This window comes from Rhincodon typus, chromosome 33, assembly GCF_021869965.1.
Source record: "Rhincodon typus isolate 14 chromosome 33, sRhiTyp1.1, whole genome shotgun sequence".
Lineage (NCBI taxonomy): Eukaryota > Metazoa > Chordata > Chondrichthyes > Orectolobiformes > Rhincodontidae > Rhincodon > Rhincodon typus.
The window spans coordinates 20026847-20041734 of NC_063364.1; the positions used below are offsets into that span (position 1 = coordinate 20026847).

General features: G+C 37.9%; 1 protein-coding gene across 1 annotated transcript in view; it reads left to right on the top strand.

Moving 5' to 3' along the window:
• ap4e1 (adaptor related protein complex 4 subunit epsilon 1) overlaps positions 1–14888 on the top strand; it is a 59449-nt gene that overhangs the window by 9873 nt on the left and 34688 nt on the right. The window contains exons 5-11 of the mRNA XM_048615735.1: positions 2264–2385; positions 8015–8174; positions 8761–8927; positions 11415–11488; positions 13345–13467; positions 13559–13668; positions 13986–14168. Of these exons, the coding sequence (XP_048471692.1) occupies positions 2264–2385; positions 8015–8174; positions 8761–8927; positions 11415–11488; positions 13345–13467; positions 13559–13668; positions 13986–14168 (939 nt within the window). The remainder of the gene's footprint in view (positions 1–2263; positions 2386–8014; positions 8175–8760; positions 8928–11414; positions 11489–13344; positions 13468–13558; positions 13669–13985; positions 14169–14888) is intronic.

Consider the following 14888-nt stretch of genomic DNA (forward strand, 5'->3'; position numbering starts at 1 on the left):
TAGGAGTGGCAGAGATCTAGGAGTGGCAGAGATCTAGGAGTGGCAGACTTCCAAAATGGGGAGTTTGCAAAGTGCCAGGGAAGAGAAAGCTCACACATAAAATTAAAAACAAGGCTCTTAAATCTCAGCTTAATTAAAAATTTTCATTTTATATTGGACAACAACTTTAATCTTTTGACACAAATGAAATCCTTAATTTTGGTGCAAACATTATCAATTGAAGAATTGGGGTAACTTTAATAATTTTGACTGTCACATGTTAGTGTGGTAACAATATGGTTGACTCTTAACTGCCCTCTGGGCAATTAGGGATGGGCAATAAATGCAGCCCTCGGCAGTGGAGACAACGTCCCATGAATGAAAGAAGATAGCTTGTTATCCATGATCTTTACATCTGTCAGCTCAGGAGGAATAACTAAGATGGCCGATATAACATGATCTTTTACATTCAAAGTTTAAAAGATGTTTTTTAAACATCCAGACTTTGAAATTGCAATAATTTTACAGGGTAATTACAATGAACTATCCAAGAAATCTCATAAACCTGCTCTGAGCCTATACATAAAGACTGATTGTAGAGGATAACAAATAGAGGAATACAGCGTTGTAGGATAGCTAACTAGTTTTGTGACATGCTGTTATTTGAATTGCTTTAGATGTAGTGCATTTGGGAGAAATAAGCAATAGGCCAATTAGCTATTAATGAGTTAGATTGGTTGTTGATCCAATGTAGTTCATTGGCTAAGTGGATTTGTGGTTTGTGGTATCCCCCACTTCTGGGCTAGAAGATTTAGGTTCAAGGCACTCCTGCTCTGGTGGTGTATCATAACATGAACAGATTTTAAAATACTTTTAGGGGCTTTTGTGATGTTTTAGAAGTGTCTCTACCTCTGGCTAGAAGCTTTGGTTCAAGTCCTGCTCTGGAGCTGTATTGTGTCTGAAAAAGTTAATTAAAACTACATTTTTTTAATCAAAGTACAGTTTCAGAAATTGAAATTTGAGTTATTAATGCTTGGTACCGTAGTAAATGGTTAAATTTTACATTTTGCTAGTAATAGAATAAATTATTAGTGTTGGAGAATGTAAACGTGCGTAGAGGTGAAGATAATTTTAAATTATTTTCAAACCTTTGTATTTGTACGTTAAATACTAAATCATTATGCCTACTTTAACATTCCTGTCACGTGCTTTGTAGGCTGTGAACATTTGCTGTATAAATGCAAATTGTTTCTTTTAATGTAATGTAATATTGCAAGATAGCAGGTGCATTATAAAACAAATATGCCATAGGGCCACACAAGGAGAATTAGCTCATATGACCAAACCCCTGTCAGAGGTGCATATTAAGGAGTGTCTTAAAGAAATACGGTGAGGTGTAAAGGGAGGGAATTTCAGAGTTTAGGACCTTGGCATAGTTATTGACTGGATTGGATTTGGCCTGTGTTTTGTGGACGAGATGTACCTTGACAATTTTCAATGCAGGTGGTGTTGTAGCTGTATCAGAACAGCTTTGCAGTCACCCTGGCTAGTTCTGGAGCAGTCTTCAGGATTACAGCAGGGTCTGTAGCTTTTATGTGTCTAGTTCTTTCAGTCATTTTTTGAAATCACATGGAGTGAAGTGAATTCGCTGAAGAGTGATATCTATAATATTGAGTATATCAAGAGGGTGAGATGTATCATACTTGCAACTACTTCAGCTTAATTTTTGCACTGATGTGCCTGGCTTTCCCATCAATAGTGGTTGTAAAATTTTATTTTGGACCACTAGTTAAGAGGAAATGTTGGTTTCACATAGTGATCGGGTGAGCTAAAATGAAATGGATCTCTATGGAATGCTCTTTCTTGAGTGAGTGAATTAATAAATGTATAACATGCTAGTTTAAGGATAACCGAACTGGGCAGAGGAATGATGCTAGTTGAGTTGCTGCAACAGAGCTAGCACAGACTTAATTTGCTAAATGGCCTCCTTCTGTCCTGTTAAACATTTAGAGTCTCACACATTATGGATGAGCCACTGCTGTGCTCAAACTTAGATATTATTAAACATTTCTTTTCTGTATGGTGTTAGATTTAATAATAAAATATTTCAGATCTATATTTGTAAGATCAGCCACGACTTCATTGAATGGCGGAGAAACACAACGGACCATTTGATCCATTCCTGCTCCTATTTCTTATGCTAATCCAATTGACTGTCTATAATTGTATATGAAACTCAGACTTGTTATGTTATTGACTTTAATTCTGGAAACTGTAATTTCAGGATTTACAGAGCACTAACCTTCTTGAGGTGTGCATGGCTCTGACTGTTGCCAGCCAGCTATTCCCACCAGAAATGATCCCTGCAGTTCTTCCTCTGGTTGAAGAGAAGCTTCAGCACTCTAAGTAAGGGAATATGAAGAAAATTTATAAAGTTGCAGCATTCATTATATTTTGTAAGGCGAGATGAGCACTTATTTCATAACCTGAATCTGGTCAGGGAATGTACATTGCAAGTTTTGTGTTTTATTAGATTCAGTCACATTTTCACTGGGACGGGAGAAGATTGGCACTGTTTAGAGTTTATATTGTAACCATATTTCTCGGGCATTCTTATTCTGTTGCCTTAGCAAATTACTAAATATTCCTTGCACCTCTTCCCCCTTACTCCCATGCCAATTGATAGGTTTAAAGTTGAGTTCAAAATGATCCTAATTTGCCTGAATGAAGATGACAGGAATTGTGTGTGTACGTGCAGGCAAAGAAAACTCCAAACACTGGCTGACCGGAAAATACTTTTTGTCTCACTGATAAAACTGAGTAACCTGCAGCACCAATGACCTGCATATTTTATCTAAAAAATGGCATTGCAGTTCTACAGAGGGCTATCTCCACTGACTGAAGACAGTAATATATTTTAAAATAATTTGTAAAAATTATATGGCTTAAAATTGGAACCTGCAGTAAGTGAACTAACTTGGGAAGAAGTCGAATATGAGGATATTTTCATTCTACAATTCTCTGTACCTGAGTGAGATGTTCCATTAGGAATCCAATTGCCAGTTAGTGCGCTTCACATGGAATAGAGTCATTCAGCACAGAAACAGACCCTTTGGTCCAACTTGTCCATGCCGACCATGTTCCCAAACTAAACTAGTCCCTCTTGCCTGTGTTTGGCCCATATCCCTCCAAACTGTTCCTATTTAAGTACCTAAACAAATGTCCTTTAAATGGTATAAATGTACTTGCATCTACCACTTCCTCTGGCAGTTCTCTCCGCATACAAACCACTCTGTTTGAAAATGTAGTTGTCCAATCCCTTTTAAATCTTTGTCCTCGCATCTTAAAAATATGCCCCCTAATTGTGAACACCCCCATCCTGTGGAAAAGATCTTTTACTATTCACCTTATCTATGTTTATGATTTTATAAACTTTTATAAGGTCAATCCTCAGCCTCCTGCACTCTAGAGAAAAGGTCCCAGCCTATCCAGTCTCTCCTTATGACACAAACCCTCCTCATCCTCATAATCTTTCCTGAACCCACTCCAGTTTAATAATATCCTCCTTATAGCAGGGCGACCAGAACTGTACGCACTACTCCAAAAGTACTCCTCACCAGTGTCCTGTACAACCTCAACATGATGTCCCAACTCCTACACTCAATGTTCTGAGCAAAGAAGGCAAGCGTGCTAAATGCTGCCTTAACCATCCTGTCTACCTGTCTCGCAACTTTCAAAGAACTACATACCTGAACCCCTAGGTCAGGTCAACACTACCCAGGACCCTACCATTAACTGTATATAGCCTGCCCTTGTTTGCTTTACCAAAATGCAATAACTTGCATTTATCCAAATTAAACACCATCTGCCAGTCCTCAGCCCATTGGCCCAATTGATCATGATCGCTTTGTAATCTTAGATAACCTTCTTCACTGTCTACTATACCACCAATTTTGGTGTCATCCACAAACTTACTAACCATGCCTTCTAAATTCTCATCCAAATTGTTTATATAAATGACAAACAAAAGTGGACCCAGCATCGATCCCTGCGGAATACCGGTGGTAACAGGCCTCCAGTCCGAAAAGCAACCCTCCACAACCACCACACTCTGATTGCTACCAACAAGCCAATTTTGTAAACAGTTGGCAAGTTCTCCGTGAATCTCATGTGTTCTAACTTTACTAAATAGCCTACCATGCGGAACCTTGTCAAAAGCTTTACTAAAGTTCATGTAGACAACATCTACCACTCTAGTTTGGTTACATCCTCAAAAAACTCAATCAGGCTTGTGAGACATGATTTCCCTTGCACAAACCCTGCTGACTATCCCTATGCACGTAAATCCTATTTCTCAGCATCCCCTCCAACAACTTACCCAACTCTGACATCGGACTCACTGGTCTGTAGTTCCCAGGCTTCTCCTTAGAGCCTTTCTTAAATAAAGTCAAATTAGCCACCCTCCAGGCCTCTGGCACTTAACCCATGGCTACAGATGATACAAATATTTCAGCAAGAAGTCCTGCAATTTCCTCTCTAATTTCCCACAACATCCTGGGATACACTTGATCAGATCCTGGAGATCTATCCACCTTTGTTTTTTAAGATCTCCAGCACTCCCTCTTCTGAAATATAGACTGCTTTCAAGACATCAGTATTTATTTCCCTGAGTTCCCTAGCCTCCATTTCTTTATCCACAGTAATAACTGATACAAAATATTCATTTAGTATCTCTCCCAACTCCTGTAGTTTCACATGTAGATGACCTTGTTGGTCTTTAAAGGGCCTTATTCTCTCCCTAGTTGCTTTTTTTTTGCTCTTAATGTACTTGTAGAATCTCTTTGGATTGTCCTTAATCTTATGTGCTGAGGCTATCTCATATTCCCTTTTTGCCATCCTGATTTCCCTCTTAAGAATGCCCCTACACCCCATATACTCTTCAAGAGACTCACTTGATCCCACTTGTCTATACCTAATATATAACTCCTCCTTATTCTTGACCAGAGCCTCAATATTTTTATTCATCCATTGTTCCCTACTCTTACTCAACTTACCTTCATACTAATAGGAACATACTGCCTCTGAACTCTTGTTCTCTCATTTTTTGAAAGCTTCTCACTTGCCTGTCACCCCTTTACTTGCAAACAGTTTACTGCAATCAGCTTTTGAAAGTTCCTGTCTCATACCGTTTGCTATACTCCAGTTAAGAATTTTAACTTGGATGCCAGGCCTATTCTTTTCTATAACTATTGTAAAACTAGTAGAATTATGATCATTGGTTCCAAAGTGCTCCCCCACTAATACTTCAGTCACTTGCCCTGCCTTAATTCCCAAGAGAAGGTTGAGTTTTGCTCCATCTCTAATATGTACATATTGATAAAGAAACTTTTGAACACATTTAACAAATTCCTCACTATCCAAGCCCTTAACACTATGTCAGTCCCAGTCATTGTTTGGAAAGTTAACATCCCCTACTATTTCAACCCTATTATTTTACATATATCTGAGATCTCCGTACATATTTGCCAGTCAATTTCCCTCTGACTGTTGGGGGCTTGTAGTACAGTCCCTTCAAGGTGATCATCCTGTTCCTATTTCTGAGTTCCACCCATATAGCTTCACTGGACGATCCCTCAGAAATATCCTCTCTAAGTACAGCAGTAATGTTTTCTCTAATCACAACTGCCACTCCCCCTCCTTTCTCGATTCCCTTTCTATTCTTCCTATAGCATTTAAACCCTGGAATGTCGAACTGCTAGTCCTAACCCTCCCTGAGCCATGCTTCTGTAATAGATATGATGTCCCAATCCCACGTTCCTGTACATGCTCTGAATTAATCTGCCTTGCCTGTAAGACCTGTTGCATTGAAATCAATGCAGTTTAATTCTTCAGAGTTATCTTGTTCTCTGACTTGCTGTTGCCTGCCTTTTCTAGTTAACTTTAACTCTTTTTAAATTCAGAACTGTCCTCCTGTCTTTCTATCCTCATTACTACTTAGGATCCCCCATCTCCCCCTCCATACTAATGTAAAGGTTCCCAAATAAAATTAATAAATTTCCCTGCTAAGATATTGATCCCTCCCCAGTGCAGGTGAAACCCATCTTTTTTGAGCAGTCTCTTCTGCCCCAGAAGACATCCCAATGATCCAAAAATCTGAATCCTCACCCCCTGCACCAGCTCCTCAGCATTGATTTATCTGCCCTGTCTTCTTATTCCTACTCTCACTAGCACATGGCACTGGGAGTAAACCAGAGGTTGCTATCTTTTGAGGTTCTGCTTTTTAACCTCGTACCTAAATTCCTACATTCACTCTGCAAAACCTCAACCCTTTCCCTAACTATGTCATTCTTACCAGAGTACAACAATTTCCAGCTTTTTCACTCTTCCCTTTGACAATATGCTGCAACTTTTTTGAGATGTCCTTGACCCTGGCAGCAGGGAGGCAAGATACCATCCTGAATTAATGCTTACATAGAGTCATAGAATCTCTACGGTGTGAAAGCAGGCCATTCGGCCCATTAAGTCCACACTGACATCCCTACTCTATCCCGGCAACCCTGCATTTCCCATGGCCAATCCACCTAACCTGCACAGCTTTAGACTTGAGATCCACGTAGACACGGGGAGAATGTGCAAACTCCATGCAGACAGTTACCTGAGGGTGGAATCAAATCCAGGTCCCTGGCGCTGTGAGGCAGCAGTGCTAACCATTGAACCACCATGCTGCCCCTCAGTCTTGGAGCTTTAGACTCTCCAGTCTCTGCCCCTGACAGGATAGGCCCCACAACAATTACTCTTCTGAATCTTGACAAACCCTGGTTAACAGAAGATTCATTCTTGGTGCCCGAGATCTGGCTGCTGCTTCTATTTTCCTCTGGGAGACTGTCCCCTCAACAGTGTATCTGTTTGAGAGAGGAATAGTCATAGGAGACTCCTGAACTACCTTCCTATCTCTCCTGACAGTCGTCCATGTATCTGACTGAACCTGCAGTGTAACCGCCTCTCTAAATCTATTAACCATCACTCTGTGTCTCCTGTACGCTCCTCAGTGACTCCAACTGCCTCACCAGTTGATCCAAGCAGTCTGATATGAGATGGATCCAAACGCACCTCCTGCAGACATAGTTGCCCGGGAGAGTCAACTGTTCCCTAATCTCCTACATCTGACATGAGGAACATACCACTCCATTGACTGCCATAATAGCTCCTTAAAAATTGCTTATGTAGATTTGCCATTTTTCTCAAATCCAGTGTTTGTAGACTGACACACTGCTGGGACAACTTAAAAAAAACTATATTGTAAAGTCTAGAAGAAGTTCTAAATACAACCTTTTTTTAAAAAATGGACAAACTACCCTTCCCTTTCCCACAACTTTTAGTTTTAAGCATGCAAAAGTGGAAAAAATTAATATTTAAAACCTTAAAAACCCAGCACTTAGCAGAAACTCCCATCAACTGAAAACAGCCTCTTCCTCAAATCCTGTATGAGTCAGCTGTCAAGTCTCGATCTGAGTAAAGGAATGTCATTATTTAAACTGCTAATATCGAAACCTCAACAAGTTGAAAAGGTCACTCTTCAAACAACAATAAGATTGTTTGCTGTTATTGAGTTTCTGTACTTAGTTTAGAGGAGTATTAAGGCTCCTCGTTCTTGACATGCTTCTTGTGTTATTGGTGGTTCTGCCACCAAGAAGATTCTCCCATTTGTTTTTTTAATTTGTTAGCTATGTTTGCAAATTTGGCATCTGGAGTTTGATGCAGAAAATTGTTGCAAAATTCTAGATCATGCAAATGGACTTTGTAGGACATTTGGTTTGGCAATGAGCATATGACCGATTTAAAGGGAGGGGTTGAAAGTTTGTTTTTGTTTGGAGCTGATATTTATAACAGAAAATGTTAAAGCAGGAAATAACAGAATACTGCTTTATGAGTAATGCCCTGGCTCCTGACCGGTCTTTTTTATAGATGTTCAATTAAGTATTTGTGAATGCTATGTTATAAATGTGTTCTATCATTAAATATTGCTTCTTTACAGGGAAATAATAAGAAGAAAAGCAGTACTTGCCCTGTACAAATTTTACCTTATTGCTCCAAACCAAGTTCAACATATTCATGACAAGTTTAGGAAAGCTCTATGTGACAGGGACCCTGGAGTCATGGCTGCCTCCCTTCACATCTACCTACTGCTGATCAAGGTATCCCATTATAACCATTAATAGAGAAGCCAAGCTATTTTTGTTGGCAGTTTTGTTTTAGTAACCAAAACTCATGATCCATTCACAAGGTTTTCAAATGCCATCAATTCACGGTCAAAGTTTAAAAGTAGAATAATGAGTTTAAATTTCTTAAATTAATTAGAAATATTTTTAAAAATGTTCTGGTAAATGCTCAGCAATCCTATCAAGTAATGGTGTGTGAACCTAGATACCAAGTGTTAATGGACCATCTGACTAGTGGTTTTGAGCTTAGTCAATGATATGCTACTAAATCACATTTTTCAGTAGAAGTCATTGGCTTACATTTAGGAATGGACCTCCCATTGACTGCTTCTTCTACCTCACAGCAAGCAAGTCCTGACAGAAATATTCAGTCACAGTGGCTAACCTAGAATATGCTTGAAATCAAGTTAAAGGTTTTTGTTTTGAATGCCTTAGAGCTCCAACAAGCAATATCCTCCAGGCTAGCAGAGCAGGAACAATGGTCAAGTGAACCTTTTGAAGCAGTTGTTCATTTTTAAGCCTTGGTGGAATTAAATGTAATTGTTTAGTTCTTCTCTTCTAGGAAAATCCGGGTGGCTATAAAGATTTAACCGGGAGCTTTGTAACGATTCTCAAGCAAGTAGTTGGAGGAAAACTTGCAGTGGATTTCAACTACCATAGTGTACCAGCACCTTGGCTCCAGATTCAGCTGCTGAGAATTTTGAGATTACTGGGAAAGGATGACCCGATGTAAGTTCTTGTCCTAGTTTTCCTTTTTAATGTTTGATGTTGTGATACTTGGAAATGAAAATGTTACGAGGAAATCTTGCATTGGCTTTACTCAGTGTTCACTGGGGAAGTTGCTCCATTTATTACAGACAGAAGAATGCTGCAGCAGTGCTTCTGGAACAACAAAGAGCAATAGGCAGTGCCATTACTGAATTAATAATTGATTTTGATGCGCCCTTGCATTAAAACTACCATTGCAAGGATTTTGATTCATTTTAAGCTAATGTCTCAAAATGTTACAAGAAGTGAAAACAATATATCATCTTCGGCTGAAAATGAACAGAAGCCAAGAGATTTTGGTATTTTGCGCAGATGTAATTTTGTCCCTGTTTAAAATTGTGCACTCTGTCTTTACTTTTGTTCTTATTTTGTTTGTAAGCTCCCGTGTGTATATCTATACAGCAATTGTAACCTACTCTCTAAATTTGTAAATGTACTGAATATATTTTTGTAAGAGCTGAATGTTTGAGATCAGTTTTTTAAGGCAATCATTATGTGAGTGATTTTTATTTGGGTTTTAATTTTGAGGGGTTGGTATGCATGTTTGATTTGGGCCCAAATAAGGTACAGAAAAGACCATCATAATGGAATAAAATAAACACCAATAACAGAATAATGTGTAATAGTATGTTTTAATTCTCCTTTCATAATTTGATAACTTCAATTTAAATAAATAAAATCTTAGATGTATGAATGTGTTATGCATTACTTTAACAGTATTCAATTTCATTTGCATTTCTATTACAGAATTATACAATACTTTCACAGTGGAGGCCATTCAGTTTGTTGTGCCTGTACCTAACACACTCCTGCCTTCTTCCTGTAGCTTCAACGTTCTTCTTTATAGTTTTTAAATGAACTTGAGTCATTAACCTGTTCCTGGATTATTTGTTCCTAACAGTCTGGGTGTACCCCCATCACATGGACTGCAGCGTTCAAGAAGGCAGCTCACGAACGTTGCCTTGGGGCAGTTAGGGTTGGGCTATAAATGCGGCCTAGGAACTGAGGCTCACATGCTGAAATTGATACTGAGGATTTTGAGCTGCATTTGATTCCTGATATATATTTTTAAAAATTAGGACTTCAGCTCAAAAACCACAGAGATTTTACATGAACCTCTACAGTATTACTTCATCTTGCAGAAACTGCATGGAAGGGAAGGTTGACGAGTAGTTCTGAACCACTGAAAGGTGCTATATATATGCAATTTCTTTAATAAATTCTATGATGTGCTTAAAAGTTATTTCTGAATCTTCAAATTTCAAGTTTTTTTGAATCGTCTGCTGATATCATGTTACCGCAGACTGTGTAACTGAAAATTTGCACAATGATTTTTAAATGCAGAGTCCATCCAAGTTCGTAATTCAATTTGATAAGTAGTTGAAGTCTTTTTGAAGTTTAACAATTTTTAATCCTTTAGTGTAAAACTAGGAGTGAGCATTTAATTACCATTTCTGTTAGTGTGTGAATTTGAGCAGAAATTTCAGCTACCTGGTCCAGGTTTAGACAGCAATACATTGCTTTTTAAAAAAAAATACAAGTCTGTTTGCCATTGGTGAAACTGATTTCTTTGAAAATATTAACCAGATATGGTTCAGAAACCAATTTACTTTTCATTATATATGAATTCAGCTCCTGTGAATTATCACTGTAAGACAAGTTAACTTAAAATGTACATTCACTTATTGTTAATACTTACTTGCACCACAAAATCAATAGAAATGAAATTCCTGTCTTTGGTTCCTAGTCAATTTGCTCTCTAAGGCTTTAGTGAGACCTTTAGTTACTTGGATGATATGTTGCGGAAATGCCCATATTGCGTACGGGCAAAATCGTTAAGAAGAAAGCTAATTAAAAGGGCACAATGTATATGAAGAAGTCCACTTTGGATGTATTAGTGTAACCGTCTCTCTTAATTCAGTTGTTAGCTGTCAGTCTTGGTTCACTAGTAACTCTCATCTGAGTCACATGGCCTTGCATTCAAACTCCTCTCCAGTCACTTGAGAGCACAATCTAACTTGACATTTCATTGCAGTGCTGAGGAGATATAGCTTTGTCAGAGATGCCCTTTTTTGAATGAGAAGTTAAACTGCGGCCCCATCAACCCCCTCAGCTGTGTGTAAAAAGAAATCCCATCTTATTTGAAGAAAGGAGATTAGTTTGCATGGTGTATTGATCAATGTTGATGCTTCAACAAGCATCACTAAACAAGTTTATATGACAAATAACCCATACTGCTGCTGTTAGGACCTAACTGCATACATTGGTATCAAGTTTGCCTAAAAATACTTCTTTGAAGTGCCTTTGGACATTTTGAACTTGTGAAAGGTGCTACATAATTGCAATCTTTCTGTTATTTACCTTCCTGTCTTTTATTTATTTACCAGGACACTTATTAATCTTGGTTTGCAATCTCTCTGAAATGTGCTGTTGTTCTTTTTGGGACAGAACAAGTGAACAGATGTATGATGTTCTGGACGAGTCTTTGCGAAGAGCTGAAATCAACCACAATATAACTTATGGTAACTGTCGGCAAGTTCAGCTTGTTTTATTTCTGTGTCATATGAAGGAGCCAATTCAATGTAGATCAGCTCTCAAACCAAGACATAGTGAAGAGTTAACGAACAACTTCTTGACATCATTAATATTGGTTTCCAGTCAAAGTGTTTCCACTAGACGTACTCACAAGTTTATCTCAGAGCCCCTAATTTAAAATCTCCTGAACTGCTCCAATGTTTGGGATAATTGTGTCTCCTTCTGCCTAAAAAGGTGAAGGTGCTGATCTGCTGTGGCCCAACTGGTTTGATTGCAAATCATTTTAAATTAAAAGCCCAGTAGTTGGCAGTTTGGTATTTTCTTTCTGGTTGATACATGTGAATATCCAAACTACAATCATCTGAATCTTCTAGAGTATTGTAATGAAATGTCATGACTGAGAACTTTGGATATAGACCAGCACCGTTCTCTGTTGAAATATTGGTAAATAAACCCTCTGGTATTTTAGTTTCCTTAAATGTGTGAAGTAATCTTGAATTTTGATCAACAATGAATGCAAGCTGTTTCATTATTTAAAACAAGGTTGGATTGCTGTGTTACGTTGCTTACAGGTTGACGTTGTTTGCAGTTCACTTGGAAAGCTGCAGTTTAGGAGTGTGTAGTAATAGTTGGGGTAATTATCATAATCAATAGAGTGGATCAGGAGAATTAAGATTTGTGATAGGCAGCAATTTGTGATTACAATATTGAGTGTGTACCTGACCTGCAAGTGCTTGAAACTTGCTTTGTAACAAACGAAGCATTTATTTGAAAATAAAATGACTTAATTTCCACCCCCCTGCCCAAAAAGAATTTGCCATTTTTATAGCATGAAATACGATGACATCTAAATTGTGACAGAAAACAAAGCGTTATATGGTATTTATTCTGCAGTGACATTTGTAGCCTGCGAGTTATGCCTCACTTCTGATCCAAATGCTTAGTCTGAAATGTACATTTCACTGTTTCTTGATGGAATATTTCGTAAATCCACATGATGTGATATAAATTATTCCATGTAAAACAGCATTCATGAAGTGAATGCCAGAAAATAGTATTTTCTACCAATTGTTCCAATAACTTGTGCAAACCTTCTCTGTCCAGAGACTGGGCCTGTATTCTCTGGAGGTTAAAAGAATGAAAGCTACCACGTAGAAACTTACACAATCCTTAAAGGGATTGATAGAGCAAACGCAGAGAAGATATTTGCCCTGACTCTGGGGTCTAGTATCAGTGGCCCAGTGTCAGAATTAAAGGCAAGCCATTTAAAAAGTCCTTCACTGAGAGGGTGGTGATCTTTGAAATTCTGTACCCTGGATGGCTGAGGCAGCTCAAATTAAGCTCCAAGTCACAGATTGATAGATTTATAGTTAATAATGGCATCAAAAGATAATGAAATAGTGCAAACATACGGTGTTGAGATAGACAATCAACTATGGTTTAGAATGAGAGTAGGCTGGAGGCTGCATGGCCTACTGCTGCTCCGATGTTATGTAATGGTAAAAGCTTTGTGTGGTAACTGAATTCCGCAAGTCACTAACATTTTGGCCTTTTTAAGTTGTCCATTTGGATTCCTTATAACTTATTTTGTCTGAACTTGAACTGTCTTATTTGAGATTTCTCATGTTTGTTTCTCCTTTGATTTCTTGCAACCAACCTGAAGAGTAAGATTGCAAATAGATCTGAGATTGACTCCGAAATATTGATATTTATTTTCTTACACTTTATTTAATGTTAAAATGTATTATTTCCTTAGATGTGTGTCACTACAATACATAACCACAGATCTGAAAGTATCTGTTGCTTCCCTATTGCATTAACTTCTACTTTACATTTTTTTCAGCAATTTTGTTTGAGTGTATTCAAACAGTATATACTATTCATCCAAAGGCAGATCTAATGGAGAAAGCAGCCAAGTGTAATGGAAAATTTATCTTATCACCTAAAAACAACTTAAAGTATCTGGGTAAGACTATTTTATGAAATAACTCGTCATATTTTTATTTTACATTTACGTACATGTTGAAATGTGAACTTTTTTTATTTTTGTGTTTCAGGATTAAAAGCTCTCACATATGTAATCCAGCAAGATTTAAATCTTGTTCTTCAGCACCAAATGACAATAATTGAGTGCCTGGATCACCCTGACCCGATTATAAAGCGAGAGGTAAGAGTTGTTTTGACCTGTGTTGTTTGAATATGAACGCTAATGAGATGGTGTTGTACATGTTCAAAATTGATGTGTAGTTCCGTTAACTACATTTCCATTACCAATTACATTAGTCAGCAGCATTTTCTTTAGAGGGATATTTTTCAAACGCATTTAAAAGAGTCACTATAGGTTGTAAATCACAGTTGAAGATTGATTCTGGGAAGAGCATGTGAATTTTGGACGATTAATGCTGCCCATTTTGTACAGTTTGCTTGAGTGTTTCCTGATTTTAGTCTGACTGTTATATCATCTATGTTGTGCTCTTTTAACAGACTCTAGAATTGCTCTACCGAATCACAAATGCGCAGAATGTAACTGTTATTGTCCAAAAACTGCTGGAGTACTTAAGAGAAAGCAAAGATGAATACGTCACCATCAGTTTAGTTGGCAAAGTAGCTGAACTTGCTGAAAAATATCCTTCCAACTCAGCAAATCAGTCAAGACATATTGGTGTTGTGTGAACTAATGGGCAGTATTATTTTGTTTCATAATTAGAATGAGAGGATTGCTGTGATTGAAAATATGGAGATTGAGTAATGAAGTATTCTGGCATTGATTGAAAAATGGTGTTTGTAATTCTGATTCTGTTGGAAATGTTTGTGAAATGTCGACTGAATTATTATTCAATGGTAATTCAAAGTAGAAAACAGTGTACAAGAGGCATTTATTTTGCAAATGGGAAATCCCTGTAAGTCATGCAGTCATGAATGCTTTTGAGACAGTGGGACAAGGTAGGACAACAAATGCAATGATTTCCACAACCCATGTTTGTTCCATTAATTTTCAGGTGGATTGCAAGAAGAGGGTTCTGTACATCTACCCCAATGTAGTGGCAAGATGAAATTTTGCCTTGTGATAGAATTTAAATTTATATAGTTGGTTTGTACTTCATTACACACAAAGTGACAACCTGAGCTCCTATATGGTAGATTTGTAATTGGCACTGAATAGAGTGAAAATGGGAGCACAAAAGTAAATAGTTATGAAATTAAATTCTATTTTTGAAATAAAATACAGTCTTATCTTTTGGCATAGTAAGAACTGCCGATGCTGGAGTCAGAGAACACAGTGTGGAGCTGGAGGAACACAGCAGGCCAGGCAGCGTCAGAGGAGCAGGAAAGTTGACATTTCGGATCGGCACCCTTCTTCAGAAAATTCTGCTCCCTGACGAAGGG